The sequence below is a fragment of the Orcinus orca genome, chromosome 9 (genome assembly GCF_937001465.1).
Source record: "Orcinus orca chromosome 9, mOrcOrc1.1, whole genome shotgun sequence".
NCBI lineage: Eukaryota > Metazoa > Chordata > Mammalia > Artiodactyla > Delphinidae > Orcinus > Orcinus orca.
The window spans coordinates 96660117-96679848 of NC_064567.1; the positions used below are offsets into that span (position 1 = coordinate 96660117).

At 51.8% G+C, this 19732-nt stretch overlaps 1 protein-coding gene across 4 annotated transcripts in view; it reads left to right on the forward strand.

Moving 5' to 3' along the window:
• The window catches only part of RAMP3 (receptor activity modifying protein 3), a 53339-nt gene that overhangs the window by 13082 nt on the left and 20525 nt on the right, over positions 1-19732 (forward strand). For 2 of the 4 annotated variants that reach the window (XM_049714685.1, XM_033411335.2), the window contains exon 3: positions 2630-2697. The exons of 1 other annotated variant lie outside the window; for it this stretch is intronic. In XM_049714685.1, the coding sequence (XP_049570642.1) occupies positions 2649-2697 (49 nt within the window). In that variant the 5' untranslated portion in view covers positions 2630-2648. Of the gene's footprint in view, positions 1-129; positions 302-2629; positions 2698-19732 lie in introns of all 4 variants that reach the window. One more of the 4 variants, XM_049714683.1, reaches the window with a different exon arrangement.

Below are 19732 nucleotides of genomic sequence, written 5' to 3' on the forward strand. Positions count from 1 at the left end.
TGTCACTCTAGCTAAATTAAAATTAAATGTTTCTATTATTAGTGTGAATATTACCATTCATTTTTTTTTTTTTTTTTTTGCGGTATGCGGGCCTCTCACTGTTGTGGCCTCTCCCGTTGCGGAGCACAGGCTCTGGACGTGCAGGCTCAGCGGCCATGGCTCACGGGCTCAGCCGCTCCGCAGCATGTGGGATCTTCCCGGACCGGGGCACGAACCCGTGTCCCCTGCATCGGCAGGCGGACTCTCAACCACTGCGCCACCAGGGAAGCCTCAAAAAGGAGGTTTTAATCAGGAATGGGTGGTGAGTTTTATCATATACTTTTATACATCTATTGAAATTATTACCTATTGATTGGCTACATTTTTAGGTTGAACCACAGGAAAATGCAAATCTTCCAACATTTTTTTTTTTTTTTTGCGGTACACGGGCCTCTCACTGTTGTGGTCTCTCCCGTTGCGGAGCACAGGCTCCGGAGGCGCAGGCTCAGCAGCCATGGCTCACGGGCCCAGCCGCTCTGCAGCATGTGGGATCTTCCCGGACCGGGTCATGAACCTGTGTCACCTGCATCAGCAGGCGGACTCTCAACCACTGCGCCACCAGGGAAGCCCACCATTCATCTTTATATTGTGCAATGCCAGTTTAAATGAGAGCACGAGAGCATTTGACTCTTATGTGGAATCACCAAAATCGTACTTTACATCCCTGGTTGGGATGGGCACATGTATTTCATTCTGCACAAAACTTACAAAGTGCTTTCTCTTCACTTTTTTTCCTTTTATTTTCGGATTCACTCTTTTTTTTAAAAAATAAATTTATTTACTTTTGGCTGCATTGAGTCTTCATTGCTGCGCATAGGCTTTCTCTAGTTGTGGCGAGCGGGGGCTACTCTTCATTGCAGTGTGCAGGCTTCTCATTGTGGTGGCTTCTCTTGTTGCGGAGCATGGGCTCTAGGTGCATGGGCTTCAGTAGTTTTGGCATGTGGGCTCAGTAGTTGTGGCTCTCAGGCTGTAGGGCGCAGGCTCAGTAGTTGTGGCACATGGGCTTAGTTGCTCAGCGGTATGTGCAATCTTCCCGGACGAGGGCTTGAACCTGTGTCCCCTGCATTGGCAGGCGGATTCTTAACTGCTGCGCCACCAGGGAAGTCCCCATGCTGGTCTTTCTGGCCAGCTGAGCTTTCGCACATTAGCATGATCCTATCACTCACCATCCCTCCCCCCAGCCACCCCTGCCATCTGAAATTCTTCCTATACAACCTGGGGGGTGAAGTCCAAACACAGGGTGTGGCATGAATGCCCTTCCCATGAAGTGGTCAAGCGGGAGGGTTTGAATCCATGCCTGGGTTGGGTCCAGCCCTGGCTCTGCTAGTTCTGTGACCTTGAACTACTTACTGTTTCTCACCTGTGCATGGGGTGAGGCTGTTGCCTAGGGAACCCAGGTGTTGCAAAAGCATTTGGCACCTGGGGCATAGCACGTTAGCGGACATTCCTGTCCTTGACATTCTCTGATCTCTGTGATTTAGGTTGAGACTTTTGGGGCGGTGAGGGCTGTTAGCAGATTACATCTCAGAATGTATTTTGTTATGATCAACACAAGGGCATTGGCTAACGTTGAAGTCTTGCCTAAGATTTGAAGGCTCGAGATTTAAGGCCCCTGGGTAAACCCCTCGTGGAAGGAGTCTGTCCTTGGGAATCGGGCTCTGGTCTCATTTGCTGTGTGACCTCAGACAGGTCGTTTCCCTTCATGTGCCCCTCAGTTCTCCCACCTATGAAACGGAGGCAACGACAGCATCTTTCATAATGGGTAGGTGTGAGGGTTACATGAGGTGGTAAATTAGTGAAGGTGCCTCTTATCTAGAAAGCTTTCTACAGATTTCAACTGAGGTTATTTAGAAGATAATTTCAAAGTTTTTAAATTAGAAAAATAGTTGATACACATTGCAGAAAACTTGCACAATTCAGAAAAGCATAAAGAAGAAAAAGAAAATCACACGTGATCTGTGTCCTGGAGCTACCTTGTTAATGTCTTCGTTCACCTTCATCTGGCTTTTTCCTATGTAAGCACATGTGTATCTATCACATCCCACCATATATACACAGACTGTTCCCCCCAGGCAATCTCGTGTCACTGGGGCTGTGCTGCAGGCGTGGTACAGTCACATTTTACTCAGAGCACTCCCATGCCTTCAAGACTTATGGAAAGCATGGTGGTCAGTGGTGGGGAACCAGGTCACTTCCCTGGCAGGCCACCACCATTAACCCATTTCCTCAGCTTCTAAGAGAACCCTTCACACAGCCATGAGACTGGGACTGCACTTTTCATCTGGAGGGGGAGTAGAGGCCAGCTCTAATTGCTGGGTGCTGGGGAGGCCAGGCCAGGGGGGATGCAGGCCCGGTGGGCTTGGGGGGAAGGGGAGGGGCAAGAGGTGTTGGCAGGCCAGGCCTTCAGGCAGGTTCTCGGCCCCGAGGGCTAGACGGAGAACCAGGAGTTTCCAGGAATGATGTTCCCTGGGCTCACCAGCCCCGGGGCAGGGACGTGGGGTCCTCGGGCCCTGGGGATGTTCACTGGCCCCTCTGGCCTGGCCTCAGCCCATCTTCTTCCAAGACCTGCAGGCCTTTTCTCTCTGCACAGCTCCTGTGTGTCCGGATGGATGGGGAAACTGAGGCCTAGCTGTGATCTCCCGGAGCATCAGTTACGTGGTGAGCTAAGCGCATAGTGTCCCCACTGGTTCTGTGGGGTCGGCTGGGTTTGGGGTTTCCTCCAAACTCTCATGCCCAAGACCAGGTAGGGGAGGCCACGCCGTTCACACGCTTGCTCCTCTCAGTGGGGACCATCACAGCCCCTGGGTGGGAGTCCCGTCCTCATCGGATCTCTCACAGCTCATGAACTTTTCCACACCCTGATCTTACCAAGTCAGTGCATGTAGCGGTTGCTTCTCCTGCCTCTTGCTCCTCTCCAGAAATTTCTTTCCTCCCCCAAGTTTCTCAAGGCTCTATTGGCACCTCTTGTTCAGGGCTCCTGGGTGTGGGGCTGTCGGGGAGCCCTGCCCCTTCCCTCATGATCCAACAGCACTGTGGTCCCCTCGGGCTCCCATGGGGTCTGCTGGGTTAGCGGGACATCCAGGGTGAAGGGTGTGCTGCAGGGGCTGCCGGGTGGTCCTGGTAGGAAGGCTTGGGTGGCTGCACCCCACGGCATCACCCCTATTCAGGGTCCCTACTCTTCATCCATTCATCCAGGCTGGTTGTCTGGCCAGGGACACCAGTGAATGCAGCCCTCTGGTCCCAGGTGTGCACTGGTGCAGGCATCTCACCGGCTGGGGACCTGGAGGCTGAGAGAGGCCGGAAGATGTGGACGGTCCAGGGGCCATGAGGGGTGGTGCTGCCAGGCACAAAGAAACGGGGTCTTCTAGGGCAGCAGTCCCCAACCTATTTGGCACCAGGGGCCAGTTTCGTGGAAGACAATTTTTCCACGGACGGGGGGCGGGGGGCAGTGGTGGGAGTGGTTCGGGCAGTAATGCCAGCGATGGTGAGCGGCAGATGAAGATTCCATCGCCCACCGCTCACCTTCTGCTGTGCGGCCCGCTTCCTAACAGGCTGCCGACCGGTACTGGTCTACGGCCCCGGCGTTGGGGGCCCCAGTTCTAGGGAAGTCTGATAACCACGTCACTCAAGTGGGAGGGAGCTGGGGAGGCTGCAGACCTGGACCACACAGGGCATGGAGCCAGGCCAGGTGTCAGGGTGGGTGGGCACGGCCAGTATGTTTCAGAAAGGCCCTCTGCTGGCTGACTGGGAGGTGGGACCGTGAGGGGCAGGGAGACCCCGGGAGAGCCCACTGCCTGTCCTGCTGATAAGGGTGAGGCCTGGGCAGAAGGAATGTGGGACCAGGGGCTTGGGTGTCCTGGAGCTGAGGAAGTGGGGGTCCAGCCCCGTGATCAGGGGGAGAGCAGGGTGGAGCCTCCCCCCTCGTGGTGTCTCCATCAACCCTTGAATCCAAGCCCAGTGGGCTTGTCCTGCCTCAGATGGAGCCTTGGGTAGAGAATTAGCACTAATGGGCGCACAATGGGAGGGCTTTTCAACAAGCCCAGCGAGCCAGAGGCACACCCCTTCCTTCATGATGGGGGCCTGACAGCTCGGAGAGCGGAGCAAGGCTTGCCGGCAGGACAGGGACCAAGGAGTGGATCTGTACAAGCCTGCAGGTCGCATCCCCAGGGCCAGGCCAGGGCCCACAGCACCACCCTGCCGGCTTAGAAAAGAGGCCAAAACTGTTTCCCACAATTCCTGCCACTAGGAGTCAGAGGTCAGAGGCTTCCACTTTACTCAACAGACATGACAACCTTGCAGCCCTGTCACCTCCATGACATTTAAAATTTTATGTTTGTTCTCAACATTAAAGTAATTGGAGGGACTTCCCTGGTGGCGCAGTGGTTAAGAATCCGCCTGCCAATGCAGGTGCCACGGGTTTGAGCCGTGGTCCGGGAAGAGCCCACATGCCGCGGAGCAACTAAGCCCGTGCGCCACAACTACTGAGCCTGCATTCTAGAGCCTGCAGGCCACAACTACTGAGCCCACGTGCCACAACTACTGAAGCCCACGCGCCCTAGAGCCCGTGCTCCACAACAAGAGAAGCCACGACAATGAGAAGCCTGCGCACTGCAATGAAGAGTAGCCCCCGCTCACCGCAACTAGAGAAAGCCCGCACGCAGCAATGAAGACCCAACGCAGTCAAAAAAAAAAAAAAAAAAAAAGTAATTGGAGATTTTTCATAAAATCTAGCTTTCTTGTGTGGAAATAAACAAAATCAACCAGATGGGGAAGGCAGAAGTGTGTGTTCAGAGCTGGCTGTAGCGAGGGAGTTGCTCCCATCACTTGGTTTGGCAGAGACTCAAGGGCAGGCAGGGCAGTGGGACAGCTTCCTGGAGGAGAAGGAGGGCTCAGGGCTGCCCTGGTGGGGGCTGTGGGCCTGGGGAAGCTGGAGGTGCCCTCACTAGAAGGGGGGGTCCCATGTGATTGGTTGGGGGAGCGTGTTTGGCTTTCTCTGGTTGGTCCTGAGTTGGAGGTAGGGACTGAAATTAGGGAAGCTGTCAGTTATCGACCAAATTCTGGCCTTTTGGGGCTGATTATTACAGGGGTTATTGTTTAGCTTCCTGGATTGTCCCTAGAGACAGCAGGCTGGCTTCCTGGGCTGGCTGCTGCGGGCTGCGGGTCAGAAGTCTGTTGTCTATGTGATTCGGGCGTCAGTCTCACTGGGTCCTCTTGAAGAATCAGAAGCCAGCCTTGCGCTTCTGTAATGGTGGAGAGGCAACTCAGATCCACTTCCCCTTCCCAAGGGCGACTCAGGAAGCCAAGCAATAGTGGTCAGAATTCTCACTGAAAGCATCAAAACCCACAGGATTGGAAGACAGGGACCCCAAGGTAAGCCTGGACAGCTGCCTTTGCGTTCCTGCTCTAGGAAGTGAGCCGTGAACAGCAGCTTTGCTTTGGCCATGTCCCTTTGTCATAGCTGATCCATGACGTGGGCTTTGTGGAAGGCCTCCGGGGACAGGGGACTCCGTTACCATTGATCCATGAGCGCAAGCAGTGCAGCGGAGAATACAGGCACGGGGCCAGACTGGGGCTAGCTCGGGCCTGTCCAGTCTGGGAGAAGGGGACTGAGGCCAAGAGTGGGGAGTGTCTGGGCTTCCCTGGTGGCGCAGTGGTTGGTAGTCCGCCTGCGGATGCAGGGGACATGGGTTCGTGCCCCGGTCCGGGAAGATCCCACATGCCGCGGAGCGGCTGGGCCCGTGAGCCATGGCCGCTGAGCCTGTGCGTCTGGAGCCTGTGCTCCGCAACGGGAGAGGCCACAGCAGTGAGATGCCCGCGTACCGCAAAAAAAAAAAAAAAAAAAGAGTGGGGAGTGTCTGGAGGGGCTGGAACGGTGGGAACATGGGGACCGAGGGGACAGCAGCAGAGACAGAGACCCCACATCTCGATGGTCCAGGAAAAGGGCTTTGCACGTTCGTCCAAGTGTGATGGGAATAAATGAAGGGCCTGAGCAGAGGAGGGTCTGGTGCGTGTTTAGAGAGACCTCTTGGGCTGCTGTGTGGAGAACAGAGTGAGGGGTGGGCAGGGTGAGGGGGGAGACCAGGTGGCTTCTACAGCAGCAGGGGTGAGGCGGGGCGCTGTGCGGTGAGGGGCATCCATGCACTTTGGAGGCAGACCCACTGGGACCCGGATATGCAGCAAGCCAGAGGCCAGAAGTGTCCGGAACATCAGGGGAGCTGTCAGCTTATGGGAAATGCATGGGGTTTGCAGGGAAGGAGTGCAGGGAGGGGTTCCTGGCTGAGCCCCAAGACACCACATTTGGGAACTGGTTGGGGAGAAGGATGCAGAACTCCAGGTGGAAGAGGGGTGGGCGGAATGGAAGCACCAAGAGCAGCACCTTCCAGGGGAGGGGACTCCCCCTAGGTGTCCCGGCTGAGCCTCCTTGTGAGGACAAGGAAAAAAGTCCTGAACAGAAAACAAACCTCGCCGGGTAGCAACAAATGATCAGGAGCTGAGTTAGGTGAAAGAAGGACCCCAAGAAGGCTCAGCAGAGCCGTAAGTGGCCTTTGCCCTGCCAGCCGAACTTGATATTGAACGCAGCCAGCAGGAGACAAAACCCAGGATGTGCCCAAGATGGGGCTCTAAGGACTCAAAGATCTAGAAATCAAACTCTCCCACCCACAGAACATGGCAAGGAAAACCATCTCAAACTGTGGCCCAGAACAGAGTAGAGAATATACCTCTTGAGGATTCGCACCAAACACGTGCAGCACAGAGCAGCCTGCAGGGGAGCTCGGCGCTCTGCAGACACAGGGGTGGCTGATGCCCTTTACGAAGTAAAACCCGGAGAAGAGAAACACTGTGGAGACCGTCGTGTGGGGTCCCGAGGTTCCTCTCTGGAAGGGTGTTTGTGGGGCAGGGCTCTCCCCACTCCTGGTAGCCGCTGCTGGTCTCTGGCACACAAGGGTGGTGATGGTAGGGCCCGCCAGCAGGCCTTTTCGATCTGGAGATTTCTGTCTTAGTGGTAGGCTCCAAGGATGGACGTCCATGCCTGGGTCCCTCTGCAGCACGGGGAGGGAGATGGGAGAGTGGGGGCAGGGGTCCCAGGTGGCCCCCGGCCAGCCCACCTAGTGCTTAATCTTGTCCAAGTGGGTTTCTGACTCTGGTGGTTAAACAGGGCTATGAATGGATCAGGTGTGGAACAACACCTGGGCTCAAGCTCTTCTTGTGGTGACAATGGCTGTTGTCTTTTTTAAAAAATTTATTTATTTATTTACTTTTGGCTGTTGCTGGTCTTCGTTGCTGCGTGTGGGCTTTCTCTAGTTGCGGCGAGCAGGGGCTACTCTTCGTTGCGGTGCGTGGGCTTCTCATTGCCGTGGCTTCTCTTGTAGAGCACGGGCTGTAGGCACATGGGCTTCAGTAGTTGTGGTGCACAGGCTTAGTTGCTCCACGGCATGTGGGATCTTCCCGGACCAGGGCTCAAACCCGTGGCCCCTGCATCGGCAGGCAGACTCTCAACCACTGCGCCACCAGGGAAGCCCTGGAAGCTTTTTGATTACTGCTTCAGTCTCTGTATTAGTGATTGGTATATTCAGATTTTTAAAATTTCTTCCTGATTCAGTCTTGGAAGTTTGTATGATTTTAAAAATTTGTCCATTTCTTCTAGGTTGTTCAACTTGTTGGTGTGTAGTTGTTCATAATATTCTCTTATAGTCCTTGTATTCCTGTGGTATCTGGCTTTTTTCCCTCCTCTTTGTTTCTGATTTTATTTATCAAGGCCTTCTCTCTTTTTTCCTTAGTGAGTCTAGCTAATAGTTTGTCAATTTTGTTTGTCTTTGCAAAGAACCAGCTCTTAGTTTCTTTGATCTTTTCTGTTGTCTTTTTAGTCTCTATTTGATTTATTTTTGCTCCAGTCTTTATTATTTCAGTCTTTATATTAACTTTGGGCTTCATTTGTTCTTTTTCTAGTTCCTTTAGGTATAAAGTTAGATTGTTTACTTGAGATTTTTCTTGTTTCTTGAGTTGACCTGTATTGCTATAAACTTCTCTCTTAGTACCACTTTTGCAGCATCACATGTTGGTATGTAGTATATTTATTTTTATTTGTCTTCTGGTAATTTGTGATTTCTCCTTTGATTTCTTTGTTGACCCAGGAGTTGTTCAGTAGCATGTTGTTCAGTCTCCACATATTTGTGATTTTTCCCACTTTCTTCTTGTAGTTGACGTCTAGTTTCATTCCATTGTGATCAGAAAATATGTTTAATATGATTTCAATCTTAAATTTATTGAGACTTCTTTTGTTTCTCAACATATGGTTTATCCTTGAGAAAGTTCCAAGTGCACTTGAGAAGAATGTGTATTGTGCTGCATTTGGATAGAATGTTCTTTATAAATCTATCAAATCCATCTGGTCTAATGTTTCACTTAAGGGTGTTGTTTCCTTGTTGAATTTCTGTCTGGATGATCTTTCCACTGATGTTGGGGTGTTAAACTCCTCTACTATTATTGTGTTACAGTCAATTTCTCCGTTTAGAACTGTTAATGATTACTTTAAATATTTTGGTTTTCCTATGTTAGATGCATATATATCGATCATTGTTCTGTCTTCTTGATGAATGGTCTCCTTTATCAATACATAATGTCCATCTTTGTCTCCTGTTACCTTTTCTGGCTTGAAGTCATTTTGTCTGATATAAGTGTGGCTATACCAGCTTTGTTTTGGCTGCCATTTGCTTGAAGTATCATTTTCCATCCCTTAACTTTGAGCCTATGTTTGTCTCCAGAGCTGAGGTGAGTCTCTTGGAGGTAGCATATAGTTGGGTCTTATTTTTTAATCCACCCAGCCACTCTGTGTCTTTTGATTGGTGAAGTCAATCCAGTTTCACTTAGGGTGATTATTGATAAATGAGGATTTAGTACTGTCATTTTATCTTTGGTTTTCTGGTTTCTCTATACCTCCATTGTTTTCTTTTTCCTTGTGTTTCTGTCTGCCATTTTGGTTTGGTGGTCTTCTTTGGTATTTTTCTCAGTTTCCTTTTTTTGTTTTTTTTTGTGTTTCATGTCTCTGCTCTGTGTTTATGTTTTCTTTGTTACCCTGAGGTTTGTATAAAATGTCTCATAGATAAAATAGTCCTTTTTCTTTTTAAAAAATCTTGTGTGCCTGCCAATGCAGGGAACAAGTGTTTGAGCCCTGGGCCGGGAAGATCCCACATGCTGCGGAGCAACTAAGCCCGTGCGCCGTAACTACTGAGCCTGCTTTCTGGAGCCCGTGAGCCACAACTACTGAAGCCCGTGTGCCACAACTACTGAGTCCTTGTGCCTAGAGCCCGTGCTCCACAACAAGAGAAGCCACCGCGATGAGAAGCCCATGCACTGCAACAAAGAGCAGCCCCCCGCTCGCTGCAACTAGAGAAAGCCTGTGTGCAGCAATGAAGAACGAACGCAGCCAAAATAAATAAGTAAATAAATAAATTTATAAAAAAAAAACTTGTGTAAATTATTATGGAAATACAGCATCAAAGCTAGCCTCCTAATCTCATCTCCCCCCCACCTTTTAAAATTGAAGTATAGTTGATTTACGTTTTGCTAGTTTCAGGTGTACAGCAAAGCGATTCAGTTACATATATTCCTTTTCAGATTCTTTTCCATTATAGGTTATTACAAGATATTGATTATAGTTCCCTGTGCTATACAGTAGGTCCTTGTTGTTTATCTATTTTATATGTAGTAGTGTGTATCTGTTAATCCCAAACTCCTAACTTATCCTCCCCTCCCCCCTTTCCCCTTTGGTAACCAAAAGTTTGTTTTCTATGTCTGTGAGTCTAAAACAGTCCTTTTTCTGCTGATAGTATCTTATTTTCATTTACCTATATGAGTTTCATCCTTTTCTTCTTCCCCTTCTATGTTTTTGTTGTCTCAAATTATCCCTTTTTTTGTTGTAAGTTTGTTACTTATACCTGAAAATGAGATAGCTATAGCTGTTTTTCTGCTTTCCTTTTTTTTTTTTTTTTTTTTTTTTGCGGTATGCGGTCCTCTCACTGTTGTGGCCTCTCCCGTTGCGGAGCACAGGCTCCGGACGCGCAGGCTCAGTGGCCATGGCTCACGGGCCCAGCCGCTCCGCGGCACGTGGGATCCTCCCAGACCGGGGCACAAACCTGTGTCCCCTGCATCGGCAGGCAGACTCTCAACCACTCCGCCACCAGGGAAGCCCCTTGCTCAAAGTTTTGTGTATTTTTGCTGTTTTGTTTTTGGTAGAAGAGTTCCTTTCAGCATTTCTTGTAAAGCAGGTCTAGTGGTGATGAATTCCCTCACCTTTGTTTGTCTGGGAAAGTCTTTATTTCTCCTTCATTTTTGAATGACAAATTTGCTGTATAGGGTATTCCTTTTTTTAAAAAAATTAATTTATTTTATTTTTGTGTTGGGTCTTCACTGCTGCACGTGGGCTTTCTCTAGTTGCAGCGAGCGGGGGCTACACTTTGTTGCAGTGCGTGGGCTTCTCATTGCGGTGGCCTCTCTTGCTGCGGAGCACAGGCTTCAGGCATGCGGGCTTCAGTAGTTGTGGCTCGCGGGCTCCAGAGCGCAGGCTCAGCAGCTGTGGCACATGGGCTCAGTCGCTCTGCAGCATGTGGGATCTTCCCAGACCAGGGATCAAACCCCTGTGCCCTGCATTGGCAGGAGGATTCCCAACCACTGCGCCACCAGGGAAGTCCCTGTATAGAGTATTCTTGAGTGACAGTTTTTATCTTTCAGTATTTTGAGAATGTCACTCCACTCCCTCCGGACTGTAGGGTTTCTGCTGAGAAATCTGCTGATAGCCTAATTCGGGTTCCTTTGTAGATTACCATTTTTTCCCCGGCTGCCTTTAAATTCTTTCTTTTTCCTTGACTTTTGGCAATTTTAATATAATGTGTCTCAAAGAAAGTCTTCTTGCGTTGAGGTAATTAGGTGTTCTTGTAACTTCATGGACTTGTGTATCCAGTTCCTTCCCCAAATTTGGGAAGTGTTCAGCTATTATTTCTTTAAATAAGCTCCCTTCTCCCTCTCTTCTCCTTCTGGGATACCCATTATGCTAATATTGCCCTTCCTAAAAGATAGCTCTTGTAGGATTTCCTCATTTAAAGGAATATCTTATTTCTCTTTCCTCTTTTACTTGTATTATTGTTAGATTTCTATCTTCTATCTTGGAGCTCACTAATTCTCTCTTCCATATGGTCTGCTCCATTTCCAGTGCTAATACTCTCTTCATCTCATTTATTGAGGTCTTCAGCTCCAGAATTTCTCTTTGGTTCCTTTTGAGAGTTTCGGTCTTTTTCGTAAAGGGTACCTTCTGTTCATCGTTTTTATTCCTGAGCTCATTAAACTGCCTTTCTGACTTTTCTTGTATCTTTGAGTTTCTTTCTTTTTTTTTTTTTTTGAGGTACACGGGCTTCTCACTGTTGTGGCCTCTCCCGTTGCGGAGCACAGGCTCTGGACGCGCAGGCTCAGCGGCCATGGCTCACAGGCCCAGCCACTCCGCGGCATGTGGGATCTTCCCGGACCGGGGCTCGAACCCGTGTCCCCTGCATCGGCAGGCGGACTCTCAACCACTGCGCCACCAGGGAAGCCCTCTCTGAGTTTCTTGATGACAGCTATCTGAATTCTCTATCAGATCACAATATTTCATGACTTTAAGTTTGGTGTCTGGAGAATTGTCCTTTTCTTTTTGTGTAGTGTTACTGTGGTTCTTCGTGTTGTTTGATGAACTGTGCTGGCGCATTTGAGGCTGGACAGATTGGGAATTAGAGTCCTTTCTTTTATTTTCCAGTAGGTGGCGCTATCACACAAGTTTTTGGTTTCTCTTAGCTGAGCTGCCTCTGGTTCTATTTCAGTGCAGTTTCCAGCTTCGTCGTCTCTGTAAAAAGTGTGGCTCTGTGCCTTCATTGTCATTTCTTGTGCCTCTGGGGTCATTGCTGCCTTGTTTCTGCCAGGGCTGCTGTCGTCCCTGGGATGGTGGGCTCTTTCCTTATGTCTGGGATCCCTGGAGACACAGGCTCCCTGTGGAGGAGGGAAGACGAGGGGAGGGGAGCCAGGGTCCACGGGGCACCTCTCCTGTGTCTGGTGTTGTAAGGTTCCCGGGCTCCACCACTGCAGATGGGGGCGTGTCGTGGGCGCCTCAGTGGCTGGGAGGATGGTCCCCCAGCCCTCACTGCCACTGCTGCCCAGTTACCTGTGGCCACAGGTGCCGGTGCATCTGGGACGCCTGAGTCGTATGTGCCCCTTCTGCTGCTGCTCCTGGGTTCTCTGAAGCTGTGGGCTCAGCTGCCATGGTCAGAGGGCTGGGACTGCAGGCAGGCACCCATTCCACTGTTCCCACGGTTCTGTCTTCTCTATTTCAGTTCACCCACCTTTAGATGTACTGATGTGTGGACATTCCCCGTCCTGTTGTGTTGGGCAGAGGAGCCTTTGCTGAGCTGTGGATGTCTTACCGGGTATAGATCGAAGGGGAAGGACAAAGGTAGTTTTCCACTCCACCATGTTTCTGAGGTCACTCTTTAACTTTAAAAGACAGTTTTACAATTACCGAGTGGTAGCATGATCATAATAAATTAATTAAAAACAATTTGGCATCTTCCACGTTCTATTATTTTACATGAATCTCATCTAAAAAATTAAAAAGCAGTTTGCACAGCCGAAGTGTAACCGGAAGAGCCAAATTTGACATGTTGGATCTGTTCCTTTTACTTTAACCTTTGCTTTCCGCCGCTTTTGTTCACTAAAAGGATACTGTCTCTACACAATGGCCTGCCTCGGGAACCCCGCCCCTCTGCCTGAATGTTAAACCAAAGTGCCTTTGTTCAGGCAAACATCCGGACCCTGTCCACCTGTGGATGGCTGCAAGAAAGAAGAAATTAACACCTTCCCTCCCCAAGGCTGGTCATTCCAGGTGATATCTGCAAAACGTATGGCCTTTTTACTTTACTTCCTCATCTCCTCCCCCTCTGTGCTATAAAAGAAACTGGCATCCAAACCCCGATAAGATGGTTATTTTGAGACTTTAATCTGCCATCTTCTCGATCTGCCTGCTTTCTGAATAAAGTCGTATTCCATGCCTCAACACCTGTCTCTGATTTATTGGCCTGTCGTGCGGTGAGCAGAGCGAGCTTGGACTCGGTAACAAAAGGAGAAACCATGGATCACACGGGGGGGCAGCATGCAGCTAGACCAGAGGAAGAACCGGCATTTGGGCTCCATCTCTCTGCAGACCAGTGTTCTCCACTGCTCATGCTGCCGGGCAGTTTCATTAAGTTCGGCAAAGACAGTTCTATTCCAGCACTTGATGGCAAAACTCGTTTCCCAGGCTGCGGAGGGGGTGGCTTGGGGCTACCAGATGTCGCGGCAGAGAGCTGTAACCACAGAGAATCCTGAGCCCAGAAGTGGGAGGGGGTGTCAGAGAAGGAGCCAGGGATAGCTGCTCAGAGGAGACGACTCCAGAGCTGGATCTTGGCGTGTGAAGTTGGGGGCAGAGCCAGGTGGAGACAGAAGGCACAGTCATCCAGGGCAGCAGACATGGAGGAGGGCCCCCAAGCCTAAGTGCGAAGGAAATGGTGGTTTCCAAGAATAAGAAAAGTCAGCGTCCTAAGTGAACAGCGAGGGCACGGAGACGCCTGGAGAGAGGAGCAGAGGTCCCTTGTGGCTGGAGAGACTGCACACAGCTCTCCCCTCCGGGCTCAGTGCAGGGAGAGCAGACCCGGCTACCTCTGAATCCACTCCTGCCAGGATTCTGCCGACCTCTGTGGGCATCCCTAGCCCTCATCGTCCTGCTCCTTGTGATGTGTGGTCCTCTTGTGCCCACTGTGACACCAGGCGCTCCCGGCCTGGCAGCCCCTCCTTTGTGCCTGGCGGGAGGCTTAACCTCCTGCAGCCAGCCTCTAAATGGCGAGGTCCTGAAGGCACGTGGCCGAGCCCTCTGCACGGCCCACCCCCAGGCAGCCCTGTTTCTCCTCTGAGCTCCGGCCAGCCTCTCTCCAGCTAAGCCTGCACCTCCACCACCAAGCCTGGCCAGAACCCTGGGGCCTTCTGGCCAAGTCCTGCCAATGTTATCCCTAAATACGTCACTTCCACTCCTCACTCTCTCCTACCTCCCGGTCCCTGTGACCTTGTGCCTCAGGGTCCGTCCTCCTAACCGCTTCTCAAAATGCAGATGTAATGGCTCTCTTGCTCACCAGCTTTGGCAGGCTGAGTGATCTGCCAGCCAGAGAGGGTGGGACAGGCATGACCACCACCCATCCATCCATTCATTCAGCAGGTATGCATTGGGCACATACTTTTGACTTGGCACTGTTCAAGGAGCATGCTTCCCACAGGAGACAGACAACCGTTCTTTCATTTCAGCCACAGGGGTGTGTAGGAGAGCAGGGCCGAGATTTGAAGCCAGGGAAGTTGGACAAGCCAGGCTCCAGCATGTGCTACAGAGGGACTTCATGCGAATCAGGTCATTGATGAGGTAAGCAGGTCATGTTATTGAAGGCTCAGGTCTGCCATCACTAATGTGCACTTCAGCTGGAATATCTGTCAGGGTCCAGCTGGAAAAGGAAAGCTTGTTTATGGTGGGACTTTTCCAGTGTATACCTGCTGAGTGAATGGATGGATGGGCAGTGGTCATGTGTGTCCCACCCCTGTCTGGATGTGGTGAAGGAGGTGATTGTAGGGGAGGAGTAGAGGGGGACGGCCGAGGCAGGTGGTGAGTGTGGCGGTCTCTCTGCTGGTCCCCAGGGAAGTGGGGAGCACCTCTGCAATGCGTACATTTCTCAAGCCTGAGAAGGGAGGTTTGGGGAGACGGCCCCGCTCTCTGCCCTCAGGAGACACTGTGAGGACAAGAGTGCCATCGTGGACTGCCACCAGCCTGCCCGCCCCTATGACTTGGGCAGCGCTGCTCCCCAGAACTTTCTCCAGCGGTGGAAGTATGTCCAGTATGCAGCCACAGGAGGCTCTTGAGTACGAGCGTGACTAGTGCAACTGAGGACCTGAAACTGTAATTTGTTTCACTGCGGGTAATTAAACCTAAATAGTCACACATTTCCTTTGCGAGGGATCTGAGAGCCACATCTCCGAGGCCGCATTGCCAGCTGGCTTCCTGTTAGATCCTGCAGTAGGAGGCGTCAGAGGGGGACTGGAGGGGGTGGGGCAGGAGATGGCCTCCTATCTTGTCCTGGCAGGGTCACTCCTGCAGTGGCCAGCGTCCATCTCCTTCCAGCACCCTGGAGCGGGCCTTGTGGCTCGGTGCTCAGCAGCACCCCTCAGCCAGCCACACTTGTTCTGTGGATGTCAGGCACGCTGATGGCATCAGAACTTACACCTGTTTGAATTTTGTCTCCCTCATTACTAGCGAGGTGACCGCATTTTACGTTACCCCCGTTTCATCGTCTCCTGTGCCCTGCTTGTTCATACTCTGTGGCCCGCGCACTTTCCTGTCAGGCTGTTACTGATTTGTAGACATTCCTCTTACCTGTTGGATATGAATTCCGTGTGTTGCAAATACTTCCTTTCGTTAGGTTGTTTTTATTACCACTCTATGGTATTCTTTTGTCCTGTGAAAGATGTAAAATTTTATGTGGTCAGAATTGTGCGCTCCTTTATGCCTTCTTGCTATAACCCGGACTAATCTAGCCCAGAGTTAGAAACACATCCTTCTGTAGTTTTAGTAATACTCTGATGGATTTTTTAACGTTAAGTTCTTTTGGTTCATTGGAAATTGTATATGTGCAAGTGTATCAGGTCAGGAATTAATATAATTAATTTCCCTCAAAGCTGACAGAGTGCTCCAAGCCCACTCTTTCCTCCTTGATTTTAAATGCTGCCTGTTTAAGGCCCTGTCCTTTCGTTCAATTTGTTCAGTTCCTTGAATTCTGCTATCGCTCGGCAGTGTGTGTGGTGCGGCATGGCGTGGAGGGAGGGTCAGAGCACACGGCCCGGCTCACGTGGGTACCACTGCAGCTCTGCATGGACCCTGCGCTCCATCTTCAAGGTAAAATCCTGAAGCTCAGAGTTTCAGCGATGTGCTCACTTCACGGACCCTCAGCCTGAGGTTTCCAGCCGAGAGGGCCGGCTCCAAAGCCTGTGTTTTCTAGAAACTCGAGTGACAGGACCGGGGTCTGGGTGGTTCAGAAATGGTGCTCCAGGAGCACCTCAGCGTCAGAGCGCCCAAACCTCTGTCTGGGCTCGTTTTCTCTTCACTCTACACTTTACCTGGGAATCTCGTGCTTTCCTTTGGCTTCAGATACCATCTGGATGCCAAAGACCTATAGGCCTGTTTCTCCACCCAACCTGCCCCCCGGGCTCCAGGCCCAGGCATGGACCTGCCTGGGGACATTCCCCTGCAGGGCTCAAGCAGACCCCTTCCTGCCAGCCCACATCTTTCTTCTCCCCACTCAGGGACCGCCACCAGCACCCCCTGGGGGTTTGAGCTGCCATCCTGGGCAGCCATCTTTGTTTTTTAAAATTGTGTTTCGTTGTTGTGGTTGTTTTTGGTTTTTGTTTGTTTGGTTGGTTTTTTTTGGCCTCACCGCACGGCATGTGGCATCTTAGTTCCCTGACCAGGGATCGAACCCGTGCCCCCTGCAGTGGAAGCGTGGAGCCCTAACCACTGGACTGCCGGGGCACTCCCTGGGCAGCCGTCCTTGACTCGTCACTCGCTCTCACTCTGTCCATCCTTTCTGGAGTCCTGTCAGCATCTGCCAGCTGTGCCCTCCCTGTGGCTAGAGGGGCCTGCTGAAAGCACCACCTAATCAGCTCTGCAGAGCAGGCCTACTGCCCGCAAAATAAAACGGACATTCCCTGAGCGCCCCCTGGGGGCTTCACTGCTTTTGGCCTGGCCCACACTCCTCTGGGGTTGGACCTCCTCTTCCTCCCCTGCGCCCTCTCTCACCTCAAGTGAACCCCACTCCCCTGGGCCTCCCCAGAAACCACTCACGTTGGTTTCATGCTGGTTCCTGGTGTCGGGGTCTGTTTCAGGGAGCCCAAGGCAAGACGTGAGCTGTACAGTAAGTCCCCTACATACGAACCTTCAAGCTGTGAACTTTCAAAGATGTGAACGTGTGTTCCATCAATGTCAGGCATGAGCGAAATCGCAGCTCGCCCTCCGTGTCCTATTGCTGGCGATCCTTCAGCTCTACCATCTCCCACCTCCTCTCCCTCCTCCAGTCAATAACGCTTCTTGCCTTTTCACTCGATGCCAGCCCCTGGATACCAGCTGTTGTACTGGACTACTGTACTTTCCAAGGTACTGCACTGTAAGATTAAAAATGTTTATTTTTTGTGTTTGTTTGTTTTTATGTATTATTTGTGTGAAAAGTATTATGAACCTATTACAGCACAGTACTACATAGCCGATTGTGTTAGCTGGGTACCTAGGCTAACTCTGTTAGACGTGTGGACTAATTGGACTTACGAACGCGCTCTGGGAGCGGAACTCGCTCATACGTAGGGGACTTACCGTGTTTGTTTTAGGGTGGGTGAGCTTTCCGGAGCTGCCGTGACACTGACCACAAACGCAGCAACTTAAATCCACACGCTTATCCTCTTATAGTTCTGTAGGTCAGAAGTCCAGTTTGGGTCCCTTGGGCTACAGTCAGGGTGTCTCAGGGCCCCCTTCTTCCTGGAGACTCCAGGGGAGGATCCATTTCCTTGCTTGTTTGTGTCACTGGCAGAATTCACTTCCTTGCGGTTGTAGGACTGAGGTCCCCCCTCCTCACTGGCTCTCAGCTTCTGAGGTCACCCACGTTTCTTGTTTTTAAAAATTTATTTTTGGCTGCGTTGGGTCTTCATTGCTGGGTGAGGGCTTTCTCTAGTTGAGGCGAGCGGGGGCTTCTCTTCGTTGTGTTGCACGGGCTTCTCATTGCTGTGGAGCACGGGCTGTAGGTGCGTGGGCTTCAGTAGTTGTAGCACGCAGGCTCAGTAGTTGGGGCATGCGGGTTCTAGGGTGTGCAGGCTTCAGTAGTTGTGGCGCATGGGCTTAGTTGCTCCACGGAATGTGGGATCTTCCTGGAGCAGGGATCGAACTCACGTCCCCTGCATTGGCAGGCAGATTCATAGAGACAGAAAGTAGAATGGTGGTTGCCAGGGGCTGCAGGAGAGGACAAAGGGAATTACTGTTTAATGGGGGCAGAGTTTGGGACGATGAAAAGTTCAGGATATGGATGGTGGTGTTGGTAGCACAACATGTGAGTTCGCTTAATGCCCCTGAACTGTACACTTGAAAGTGGTTAGGATGGTAAATTTTATGTGATGTGTGTTTCACAACGACAACGACAAAAACAACAACAGCAACACAGAGAGTTGAGTTCTGGGCCCTGGGAAACAGCTGAGGGTCAGGTCCCTCTCCCGGCCGGCCGAGGGGGATCTCCCTGCCCCCACTTTGTATACAGACCCTCTGCCGCATCACTTGCGGGGGTCACGTCTGGCGCTTCACTGAGGATGGAGAGACAATGTTTCACCGGCAGGGGGCGCCAAGTACCCGTGCACCTGCCCCGCTCCGCCGGCCTGTCCAGCCAAGTCTCCCACCGTCTGGGTTTTGAGAGGAGTCTCCCAGAAGGAGCCTCGGCTCCTCTCATGCTGGCTCCTGGGCGAGATGCGTGGAGCCGATACGCCCCGTGTTTCTCTGATCCCATTTGCTCACAAACCCTCCACTTAGAGAAGAAGCTCCTTTACTGTCGAGAGAATTTGCTCCTAAAACCATTACAAGAAAAATTATTGAATAAATATCATGAGATTACTGTGTCAGTCAGGGCTGGATCAGGAGAGAGAAGCCACACAGTAATTGGCACGGGAGAGTTTGCTATAGAGGACTGTGAACGGAGACTGGGTGGCCTACGAAGGAACGCAGGACCGCAGCTGTAGGGATGCCTGGTCAGCAGACCCCGGCGGCAGGGGGCCGCACCCTCAGGAGGAGTGAGTCAGGGGCCAGGCGCTGCCTGGGCGCATCATACGTGGGCGTGGGAACCGAGCGTCCCCGTGTCACACGTGAGAAGACGCAGGTGCAGGGGCGGCTGCTTCCTCTCTGGGGTCTCAGACCCTGGGGCCCGGCAGTACAGACGGGGAGCAGCCCCTGTGGGATCCAGCAGTGAGCCCTGTCCCCTCCCCTAGGGGCAGGGGATCTCCCCACCCCATGACACCGTCTGAGCTGGTCTCTGGGTGGCACTGGCTGCCAGGCCACTCGCAGGGGAGAAAGACCACTTGGGCTCACCCTTCAGGGCTCAGCTTACTCCACGGGGCCTGAGCCTACCATGAACCACAGGGGAGGGCCTCGTGCTCGTCCAGTGCCTGTGTTTCCCAGAGGACCTGGCATGGGTCCCTGGACCCTGCAGGGGCCCCTCCTCAATCAACACAGCTGCTATTTTCCCATCTGGTGGCCCGTGGCCAGGCAGGGGTGAGGAGAGGACCCTCAGGGAGCTGCCTGCAGGCCTGCTAGAGAAGGTGGGGTCTGATGGCCTTGCCTTCCCAATGCGGAAGCCACCTGCTCAGAGTGGCTGTGCCGCAAGGAGGAGCCAGACGAGGCCGACAGGCATGATGGCTACTCTGGGCCTGTCATGGCCAGCTGGGTCCTCCCCATCTCCACCTCCATCTCCACTGTACCGTCTCCACCCCCACCATCTCTATCTCTACCTCCACCACCATCTGCACCATCTCCAGCTCCACCATCACCATCTCCACCTCCACCATCTCTATCTCTGCCTCCACC